Genomic DNA, 11777 nt, shown 5'->3' on the forward strand with positions numbered 1-11777 from the left:
GGGTGGATCTTGTGCCCCACGTCCTCAGAAGCAGGAATTACAAGCTCACTTGGGGCACAGCCCACGTGTCCCACACACATATGCCATCCAGTCCCTGCCCTGCTCAGCCTCCATACCTCTCGAGATGAGATTTCTGAAAATGTTGTCCTCAGGACCCATAGGAGAATGAGAGCTGAGGGTGAGATGGGCAAGTTGAATCGTATGTGGGTGTCTGGATATGAGAAGTTAAAGCTAATGAAAATTTTATCCAGTTGAACCAAGAAATCAGAAGCTGGGCCTTTATTCCTGTCAACAAGAATACAGTGAAAATTAAACCAATGCGGCTGCCATTTCCCATTGACCTTGTTGCCATAGAGACAGCCTTCTAGTGTCAACAACTGGGAGACATCTAAACGGGCTCATTCAGGCCCCGAGAGGCACGTGAGGGTCCCTCTCCCGCCCGCCTCTGTCACGTGGTTCTTCTGTGGGATGACCACATTTCTGGGCTGCCTGGGAGCCTCCAGGGGACACCATTGTCCAGACAAATTATCACAGTGCCCGTTTTGGTCTCCAAGGTGACCTGTCGGGACAGCAGTTAAACGGTCGCCTTTGGGGGTCTTTATGGAGAGTTGAGTCCCTGGGCAGGAACTGAACGAGCCCAGGTTGATGGCAGCCAGGAGAAAGGTCCCCTCCATAAGCCTCTATCAAGAGGTGGGAGGATTTTCTTTGTCACCAACATGCCACTTGTCACCTGCTCACCATAGCACCAAGCAATCTCCTCCTATGTAAAGAAGGCCAAATATCCATCCCAGCAGGTGCCATCTTTGCTGTTGCCTTGGTGACCCAAGCTCCAGTTATCCTTCCAGAAGTTACTGCCCCACAAAGGAGGGCAGGCAGTTGCTCTCCCCAGGTCCCAGTGCCACTGTGGGGTGAGGGGACTTCCAGAGTACTTCTCTAATTCTTTTCCAAAGTGTTCCAGGCATGACATTTCAGAGCAGAAATGGTCACCTCACTCAGGGCCATCAACCCTGTCCTGCTCAGACCTCCTGTGGATGCCACCCAATCAGAACCCCAGGGTGTGGGGGCCCGCTTTTGACTTCAAGTCCAGTGGGGAACAGAAACGTGTCATCAGGTGAACCCATGAGAGGCACCGATTTTACAGACAAGGAAACTGAGGCCAAGAGGAATCAAAGATCTGCCCAAGATCACACGCCTGTGAGGAAAAGAGCTGCAGCCACTGGGGCCCACGACCTCCCAGCCAGCGTGGTCCTGCCAACCTGCATCCCACAGGTTCTGGACGTTCCTGAATCCCAGCCCTTCTTTTTTGTACAGCTGGCTGGGCACTGAACTCACAAGTTTTTTCCTGGCCCTTCAGGAAATTTCCACCACTGCCCAGGGTCCCCACAGTGAGAAGAAATGTTTGAGACTTTTGCAGACAATCAAGACGGCTACCCCTGGACCCCACCCCCTACCTGCCACCCCCTTCTGTGACTCCATGGATGCCTTCTCCATTCCACCCCACCCCCAGTGACTAGAAATCCAAGCAAAGAGACAAACGCTGCCCCCATAAATCCCACATTTTCCAGAAAGAGTCTTTCTTCAGGCTCCCTGTCTTTCATAGAAATTTCCCCAAAACTCATCAACAAAGATCAGTATAGTCAAAGCTATGGTTTTTTCCAAGTAGACCTGTACAGATGTGAGAGCTGGACCATAAAGAAGACTGAGCGCCGAAGAACTGATGCATTCGAACTGTGGTGCTGGAGAAGATTCTTGAGAGTCTCTTGGACAGCAAGGAGATCAAACCAGTTAATCCTACAGGAAATCAGCCCTGAATATTCATTGGAAGGACTGATACTGAAGCTGAAGCTCCCATACTTTGGCCACCTGATGCAAAGAGCTGACTCATTGGAAAAGACCCTGATGCTGGGAAAGAATGAGGGCAGGATGAGAAGATGACAGAGGATGAGATGGTCAGACTGCATCACTGACTCAATGGACATGAGTTTGAGCAAGCTCTGGGAGATGGTGAAGGATAGGGAAGTCTGGCGTGCTTCTGTCCATGGGGTCACAAAGAGTCAGACATGACTTAGCGACTGAGCAGCAACATCCCAGTGGGCTGCAATGAACAAGGCCAGGCAGGCCTCCAGGAGCCCCAGCAGTCTCGGTCTTGGTGCTGAGATGTTCTCCTTGCACAGACTCCCCCCGTCTCTTCCAAGAGCAGGTGCACAGCAGGCCCTGCCTCCCACTTCCTGCCCCGCCCCTGGGAGCCCAAGGCAGGCTTCCTCTGTCCTGGTCTGGGTGGCACGGTCAGCTCTGGGCTGTACATTCCCACCCTGCTGCCCAGCTGGCCCGGTCCCAGGCGAGAATGATCTTGAAGGAAGAGCCAGAGGTTTTAGAACTTCTGTCCCCTCCCCACCCCCAGCCCACCTGGCCCTTCTGAGAAAACCAGGCCCCTCCAGAGTCAGAGAGGGCAGGAGATAGCAGAGCAGTGAGGGGCAGCCCCTGGCCCAGCCCCAGGGCCGGTCTGAGTTTCCTGCACACTCACCAGCCCCCGGGAAATCCGAACCCATCTCTCTAAGACGTGAAGCCAGTGGAAGGAACCCCTGACCTTCTGATAGGCGTTACCCTCCCTTCTCCACCCATATTGAACCGTCCAAGCCATTCCTTGGTCTGGGAGGGATGCAGGCTGGGAAGACCCATGGGAGGCAGATGGCCCAGCGGACCACTACAACCCCTCCCCACCCCCACTTATGGGCTGTGTGACCTTGGGCAAGCGACATAACTTTCTTGAGTCTTGATTCTCACATTAATAACATGGGACAATAATGCTGCCTCAAAGGTCATTGAGAGATGAGAGATGTAATCTCTAGACCAATGAGCCTCAAATTCCCAGCATCAGTTTCCCTAGATGATAGAACACAGATCTGAGCCCCACCTCAGAATCTCTGATTCATCACTGGGCTAGCGAGGGGATGTGCCTTCTGACATCCAAGTGATTATACCATGGCTCGGACCACACTTTGAGAACCACTGCCCAATGCCCTGTCCACAGTAGATACTCAATCCAGGGTAGGTATTATTGTGATTTATTTCTTTTTATAATGGAATTAACACAGAAAGAACCTAACAAATTACTTGGCATGTAGTGTAAGTTCAGTAAACATTTTTTTGTTGTTGTTATTATTGAGATGTGAGCTATGCTTCCAGTTCATTGGGAGAATTAATGAACAGATAAAACAAAAAGAGAGCAATGCTGGAGAGGGTATGAGGAACTGAGAAACTACACATTCATTCATTCACTCCACCCATGTTCACTGTTTTTTTTATTTTGGGGGGGCTCCAAAATCACTGCAATGGTGACTGCAGCCATGAAATTTAAAGACGCTTGCTCCTTGGAAGAAAAGTTATGACAAACCTAGACAGCATATTAAAAAGCAGAGGTTTTACTTTGCTGACGAAGGTCCATCTAGTCAAAGCTATGGTTTTTTCCAGTAGTCACGTATGGATGTGAGAGTTGGACTATAAAGAAAGCTGAGCACTGAAGAATTGATGCTTTTGAACTGTGGTGTTGGAGAAGACTCTTGAGAGTCCCTTGGACAGTAAGGAGATCAAACTATTGCTATTGCTAAGTCACTTCAGTCATGTCCGACTCTGTGTGACCCCATAGACGGCAGCCCACCAGGCTTCCCCATCCCTGGGATTCTCCAGGCAAGAACACTGGAGAGGGTTGCCATTTCCTTCTCCAATGCATGAAAGTGAAAAGTGAAAGTGAAGTCGCTCAGTCATGTTTGACCCTCAGCGACCCCATGGACTGCAGCCTTCCAGGCTCCTCCATCCATGGGATTTTCCAGGCAAGAGTACTGGAGTGGGGTGCCATTGCCTTCTTCAAAGGAGATCAAACTAGTCAATCCTAAAGGAAATCAGTCCTGAATATTCATTGGAAGGACTGATGCTGAAGCTGAAACTCCAATACTTTGGCCACCTGATTCAAAGAACTGACTCATTGGAAAAAACCCTGATGCTGGAAAGATTGAAGGCAGAAGGAGAAGGGAACAACAGAGGATGAGATGGTTAAATGGCATCACCAACTCTATGGACATGAGTTTGAGTAGGCTCCAGGAGCTGATGATGGACTGGGAAACCTGGCGTGCTGCAGTTCATGGGGTCACAAAGAGTCGGACAGGACTGAGTGACTGAACTGAACTGATGTTCACTGAGCATCTTCTATGTGCCAAGAATCATTCAAAGCATGCAGAATAGAACAGGGCCCTTGAACAACATCCTGTCCCCATGATTCAGACTCTGGCTTTAGTGGGGACCAGAGCTGGAGTAACCAGGAGGGCCTCCAGGGCGAGGTGACACTTGAGCTGGCATGTGCTAGATGGAAGGGTAAGATTTAGATGTTCATGGACAGATGAATGGATAAAGAAGCTGTGGTACATATATACAGTAGAATATTAGTCATAAAAAGGAATGCATTGGAGTCAGTTCCAGTGAGGCGGATGAACCTAGAGCCTATTATACAGAGTGAAATAGGTCAGAAAGAGAAAATAAATATTGTATATTAATGCATATGTATGGAATCTAGAAAGATGGTACTAATGAGCCTGTTTGCAGGGGAGCAGAGGAGACACAGACAGAACAGACTTGTGGACACAGGGGGAGAAGAAGAGGGTGGGAAGAATTGAGAGGGTAGCATTGAAACATACACTACCATGTGTAAAATAGATAGCTGGTGGGAATTTCCTATATGACTCAGGGAGCTCAAACCCAGTGCTCTGCGACAACCTAGAGGGATGGATTCATGGTAATGTATGGCAGAAACTACCACAGTATCGTAAAGCAGTTTTGTTGTTGTTCAGTCACTAAGTCTTGTCCGACCCTTTGCGACCCCATGGACTGCAGCACAGCAGGCTTCCCTGTCCTTCACTATCTCCCGGAGTTTGCTCAAATTCATATCCATTTAGTCGGTGAGGCTATCTAACCATCTATCCTCCAATTAAAAATCAGTAAATTTTTAGAAAGTGAAAAAAGAAAAAGGCAGCAGCAAAAGTGAGGTCAAAAGCTCAGCCTCTGGGCGCCGGTGCCAAATCCAATCTCAGAGACAGAGTTTTGTGTAAAGTAGAGAAGAATAGCTTTTTTGCTTCGCCAGGCAAAAGGGGGACACAACGGGCTCCTGCCCTGCAAAGCTGTGTGTCCTCACCCAGGAGGATCTGGTGAGGAGTCTTATAGCATTGATTCAAGGGTGGGGCTGCTGACAAGAACAGGCTGTGTGCAGGGTCTGCTCTCTCGGGTGATCTTCTTGATGAGCTTTTCTGATTTCTCCCCTCTGGACTCAGGTGATTCCTTGGCTGTTCCTCCCTTGATTAGCAACTGTTTGAACCTGCCCTTTGGGACTCAGGGAAGGTCGTGGAGACTGGAGTCTGCTCCCTACAAACAAGGAGCAGGGAACAGAGGGGAACCCAGGAGCCCCAGAGTCCTGCTCAGTTTAAAAAGGAGGCATTCCAGAAAGATCTCAGGGCCCCTCGAATGTACACACCCTATGTGTGCAGCAGAAAGGGCAGGGTGGGTCTCTCCTGGCTAGTAGAACCCTAGCCAGGAAACCTGGGGATGGGGAGGCCTGAGCCCTGATGGCATACGGGCATGCACAGTCACTCAGTCGTGTCCAACTCTTTGCCACCCCATGGACTGTAGCCTTCCGGGCTCCTCTGTCCATGGGATTTCCCAGGCAAGAATACTGGAGTGGGTTGCCATTTCCTCCTTCAGGGGATCTTCCCAACCCAGGGGATGAAAGCTGCATCTCCTGCAGCTTCTGTATTGGCAGGTGGATTCTCTACCACCAGGCCACCTGGGAAGCCCAAGCCCTGATGGAAACTATTAATGTATTAATTGGTCATCTGGGGCTGCCATAACAGAGCACCACAGCCTGGGCAGCTTGAGCCATAGGAATCTATTTCTCATATTCTGGAGGCTAGAAGTCCAAGGTCAAGGTGTGGGCAGGGCTGGTCTCCAGTGAGACCCCTCCCCTTGGCTGACAGAAGGCCGCCTTCTCGCTGTGTCCTCACATGACTTCTGTGTGCTCACTCCCAATGTCTCTTCCTCTTCTTATAAGGACACCAGTCCTACTGGACTAGGATCTACCCTTGGGACCTCATTTAACCTTAATTAACTCCTGAAAGGCCCTGTCTCCAAATATACTCAAATTGGAGGTCAGGGTTTCAAAATTAAGAATTTGGGGATACACATTTCTGTCCACAGTGGGTGACAGGGCGGCTCAGTGTGGGGTCAAGTTAAGCCTGCCTGGCCAAAGCTCTCCACCACCACTCCCCAAAATTGGGAAGGAGCAGACATAACCCTTGTCTAACAGCCAGCCCCTGGCTCATTTTGATGATTCAGATTAGTGTTCCCGCAGCTGCCCGGCTGCAGGAGGTCGTTAGGGTGAGCCTTGTGGATAGGCCGGGTCAGCGCTGTCGGCTCACAGACCAGTCCTCCCACCGGGCCTGCTGTAGGCCGCCCAGCAGAGCCAGTGTGGGGTTCCCCGGGCAGCAGCAAGACTGTGGCGGCGCTGCAGGAGTGCCCTGCCGCACCCCTTTCTGCTGGCCAGTGTGGCCCTTTGGCCACTTTCTGTCCTGTGCAGGCCTGTGAGGAATCACCCACACCTATCTTCCCCATCCCTAGTACCTCCCTGCCCTAGCCTTCCTGGGCACATCACCTAAGCAGCCAGGGAGCATAGCCCAGGCCTCCTCGTGTATGGGTGGCTATAGAGGCCCCCCTCTGCCTGGAATTCGGCAGGAAACACTCAGCCTCCTCCTCCACCCCAGGCAGGGCTGCCAACTGTGGTCTGGGAATCAGGAGCCCTGAGCCCTCAGGAGAGCAGAGGGCACCAGGTGGCCCAGAGCCACCAGGAGGTGACTTGGGGGCGAGGGGGAATTCCCTCTTCTCTTTCTGTGCGCCCCCACCCCAGGTCACGACCTTACCTTTCATCAACTGTACTTTCAATGCAGTTTCCCTTCTGCTGCTTTTATGAAGGGGGAGGGGCGGTGGAGGGGGAGGGGCCAGCGCACGTGTAGTAACCTTCCTTCCGCAGAGCTCTTTTCCCCATAGAAATCTCCTTTCCCGCTGATTCATTACGTGTCAGGAAGCGGAGCATGACATGTTAAAAGCCGTCTTGATAGTATTTGATATTCAGTACTAACAGCTCACCACCTCCAAGGAGGGGGGGTTTTCTCCCTGCCCCCACAGGAGTGGGTGGGAGACAATTTGCATATTGGATGCGCTAAGACAGTAGGCAATTTGCATTTAGCATCCAGAAATTCTCTGCTTGCAATCTGTCACCCTTCACTGGGTTTTCATTTTATAACCTTTACAACATAAGGAGACGAGCAAGAGGCAGAGAGAACTCGGGAGCTGCACCCTCATGAGGGCCAGAGGAGACTGGTCTCAGTGGCAGTTGTCAGCACGGGGGTCCTGGTCAGAAATGCCAGAACATTCCAGCAAAGGTGACTGCCCATCTGGGGATTAGCGAAGCCGCTCAACCCCAGGACCTCAGAGCTTTGGGTAGGGAGTTGCCAAGTGGCCAGATGCCGGGGGTGGGGGGGGTGGGGGGGTTGCCTGAGCCCAGCTCATCTCCCCAGAGATTCGAGTTCAGACTCATGGAAGGTTTTCCTTGAGAACACCTGGTCTGGCTTTGCAATGAGCACCTGCTCCAAGCCCTCCCACAAGGAAACACACTGCAAGGAGCTCTGGAAATGTTTCTGGTCCCAGGCTTGCAGAACCTGCAGGCTCTGGGCCCAGGACAGAGCTCTGTGACTGTCATCCCGACTGCAAGGGAGGAACTCATGCAGGGCTTTAGAAACAAGCCTGGGCACCCCCTCTGGAACCCCCACACTGGGGCAGGGAATGGACAGCTGGAAGGCCATCTGTGTGTACTGCGGTTCAAGGAAAGGGGTCCTGAGTCCTGCCCTCTGGGCCCCACCCTGCCCCCTAGCTTCTGTTTTCTCATCTATAAATTGAGGATTCTGGAAAAGGTCCTGAGCCAAGGGAGATCCTGGGAATGGATGTCAGGACCTGACCCCAATTCCTACCTGAGCCAGGCCCCTCCCACTGTGATCCGTTTTCCATAGTGGATTTCTAGGCAGAGGTTATTTGAGAAAATCACTCCAAGACTATGACGGGGTTTGCAAACCCCTGGCCTGGGCTGTGCCTTCCAGCTTCCAGGCAGGAGGCCCTGAGTCAGCAGGAGCTCAAACCTCCTGGGGCTGCTGGAGAATTTCCCAGGGGATCCCAAGGAGAGACGCCATCCACCTGCGGAAAGGTGGGCTGTAAATCCCTGACCCCTGAACATCGCCATCACAAAGGTTCTGAACAGGCACCCACAGCTTCAAATCCAGGCAGCTGAGCTAGCTTGGAGCAGAAGCCACTCAGCCAGTACCCTGTCTTGATGACCCGTCACAATTCAGGACCCGCCTGGCACAGGGCCTGGCCCTAGTGCTGTCGAAGGTTCAGGAAGCAGAGGAGCCAGAGACTCATCAGAATGGAGTGGAGGTCAAGGATGCTGGACAAACACCTGGGACAGTGCACACAGAAGCAAAGCAGTGCTCCCGAGGGAGTCCCAGCAGATCACAACACTCACGCGGGATTTCTTTGAAAAACCACTGAAGTTCTACAGGAAGGCGCTGACGAGCAGCAGAGACGTGAGATGAGCAGCACCATGCAGTTCTCCCTGCCCGTTCCAAGGCTGAGCCGCCTGTGGATGTCCCGGCCTGTTCGCCTAGCGTCAGCCGACCCGCAGGGCAGGGCCAGCATCCCGTGTGTGTGTTGCCACCACGGCATCACCGTTAACGGTGATGACAACAGCTACTCTTGGTGGGGACCACACAGACTGCCAAGCAGGAGATCGGGGTTTCCCCCAGGCCACCCTGTGAGGTGGCTACTCTTGGTGCAGATGAGGAAACTGAGGCTCAGAGAAGTTTAGTGACTTGCCCAAATTCACACTGCAAGTAAAGACCAAAGCCTGGGCTCCAATCCAGGTCTGAATCCAATCCAGCTCTCACCTGCTCTGTGTTAGTCGGTCAGTTGTGTCCGACTCTTTGTGACCCCATGGACTGTAGCCCACCAGGCTCCTCTGTCCAGGAAATTCTCCAGGAAAGCATACTGGAGTGAGTTGCCATTTTCTACTCCAGGGGATCTTCCTGACCCAGGGATCAAACCCAGGTCTTCCGTATTGCGGGCAGATTTTTGACTATCTGTGTCACCAGGGAAGTTACCTGCTGTGTAGATTTTCCCTATGTGTTTCCTTATGCTCCTCACAAAGCAAAGGAAGGCTTTGCAAGTTGTGACAGTTCTTTGCCTGGAGTTCATGTGAGACCAGCTTAACCAACGAAGAAAGGAAACTGTTCTTTCCTGGCAAAGCCCCTGGTCTCTCCCTACTCTGACCCTATGCCCTGATTCCCTGTGCTTCCTCCCAGACTATAAGCTCCCAGCATCCCCCCTTCAGAGGGACTTGGGTCCTTCCTGCAACCCCCAGTACCAGCCCCAACCCTGAGGCTGTGAATTCACTGCCTCTGGGCCCATGCCCCCTGGACCCACCAGAGAGAGCTGGGCTGTGCCATGTGCCCAACATGCCAACCCTGGCTCAGCCGCCTTTCGGCCGGGTCTGCTTCAGCTGAGAAAGGACAGCAGGGCAAGTGGGCGTGAAGCTCAGTCAGTCCACACACTCAGCCAGGCAGGTCGTTTATTTTAGACCTCCAGCCCCGTCCTGCCAGACAGGTGGGGAGCCCACCCTCAGCCATCCCGGGCCCCCACTCCAACACCAGGGACGGCAGCGGTCCAGGGTAGAGGAGGGGTGAGCTGAAACTGCAGGGCGGTCATCCAGGTGGCCGGTCATCATCAGTGGGCACCCGCTGTCCAGGCCATGTGGGCCCTTCAGTCCACCCCCTTCTCCCCCAGCTCAATCTGCAGCCCCTTGAGGCTGAGAAGTCTGGTGAGAGTAGGAAGCTGGAGTGCCCCTTCTGCCAGGGTTGGCCATGCATCCTGCTGGGAGCCAGACTCCCCAGCCACCATCTCTCCTCCACGTCTCCACAGCCTGCACTCTGGGGAGGTCCCTAGGCCTCCCGGACCTCTCCTTCCCCACCCTCGCTCACTGTGCCTCCACTCCACGACCCTTTGAAGAACCACCAGATCCACTTGAGCTTTGCAAAACCAAAGCGACTCTCTGGGCGATCCCTCCCAGCACGGCACCACAGGAAGCAAGGATGGGAGAAGGGGCGGGGGGTGGGGGTAGAGGGCACGGAGCTCCCCAAGGGAGGGGCTGTGATGGGGCAGCCTGGTTTCCCCCTCTTTCCTCCCTTCTCCCCTCCTACGGGCATCGCTTTGTGATGCTTGGAGTCAGCCTGCCAGCAGAAAGGGGGCCACGCTCCAGGAGGGCTCAGGCCCCATCCCTCCCAGGACCTCCCCCAGGCACAGGTGGCCTCTGACCTCACCACCCCCTCGCCCGCCTCTCTCCCCACAGTCCACGGCATCAAGTGGACGTGCAGCAATGGGAACAGCAGCTCGGGCTTCTCGGTGGAGCAGCTTGTGCAGCAGATCCTCGACAGCCACCAGACCAAGCCGCCGCCACGGACTCACAACTGCCTCTGCACCGGCAGCCTGGGTGAGCCAGGCCGCCAGCGGGCATGCGGGCGAGGGGCGCTCCCAGGCAGTGGGTGTGACGTCCAGGAGGGGAGAGGGGTCAGCCACGAGCCAGGCCACAGCACCCACGGTAACTCTCCTTCATCTTGCCTGGCTAGGCTGGTGAGGCTGGTGGAGCTGGTGGGGCTGGTGGGGCTGGTGGGGTTGATGAAGCTGGTGGGGCTGGTGGGACTGGCGAGGTTGGCAGGGCAGCCCCCTTTGGGCAGGAGAGAACAGTCTCCAGATAAACACCTCCTTTTGGAAGGTGCTGTGAGCAGCACAGTCAGGAGTGCGTGGGGTTGGGCCACTGTCCACATCCACCCGCCCCAGGTGCCTTCCAGGCCTCAGGATCTCAGGCATCAGAGGCAGGAGCCAGGTCCCCAAGGCACTGGGCCAACAGAGGCTTTTCCAGGGAGTCAGCCTTGAGTCAGTAGGACCGCTCAAGCTAAACCTCTCGCTTTCACCTCTGCCTCCTCCAAGAACGCAGTGTCCTGCACCCCCATCCTGAATGTCTGTGCTTCTGATAATGGTATTTGCTCTTTGAAATGTAGTTCTTCACTCCCTAGCTGCCTTAATTAGCTATTTCCATTAGAGGGTCATGCTGCTTCTCCGAGAATTCTTCATGCATTTAGGAATCTTAGTGAGGCTGGAACAAGATCAGGGAAGAATCCACCCTTTCATCAAAAGCAGAGTCACCCTTATCAGATGGAATGAAAATTACACAGGAGTGGAGGCCTGGGGGTAGAGCCCTGAGTGCAGCTTGCTCAAAATGCTCAGAGCCCGAGGCTCTTTCTTTTTTGCCACTCAACTGAGAGCTAAGGCTCCATCCTTGCTAAGGTCTTGGAAGGATCTCACCGTACAAAGAGCCAAGGACAGGCTCAGGCTAGCTAAACAGGCAGTGGTGGCCCCAAAAACCTTTCTGCCTCTGGAGTGAAGTCTAGAACCCTCTTTGGTCCTGGGGCCTAAGAGCTAGTCCAGGGAGAGTTCATTGCTTTCCACCTCCTTCCCAGTCAACCCCACCTCCCACCCCCCCACCCCCCCACCCCCCCACTCCCCCACTCCCCCACCCCCCCACTCCCCCACCCCCCCCACTTCCCCACCCCCACCCCCAGCCACACACACATACCATC

At 53.8% G+C, this 11777-nt stretch overlaps 1 protein-coding gene across 1 annotated transcript in view; it reads left to right on the forward strand.

Annotated features, from left to right (window-relative positions):
• Positions 1-11777, forward strand: part of LOC102287225 (calmodulin-binding transcription activator 1) — a 909062-nt gene that overhangs the window by 798079 nt on the left and 99206 nt on the right. Inside the window, exon 6 of the mRNA XM_070385162.1 lies at positions 10490-10630. Within this exon, the coding sequence (XP_070241263.1) occupies positions 10490-10630 (141 nt within the window). The remainder of the gene's footprint in view (positions 1-10489; positions 10631-11777) is intronic.

The sequence above is a fragment of the Bos mutus genome, chromosome 16, assembly GCF_027580195.1.
Source record: "Bos mutus isolate GX-2022 chromosome 16, NWIPB_WYAK_1.1, whole genome shotgun sequence".
In the NCBI taxonomy this organism is placed as follows: Eukaryota; Metazoa; Chordata; class Mammalia; order Artiodactyla; family Bovidae; genus Bos; species Bos mutus.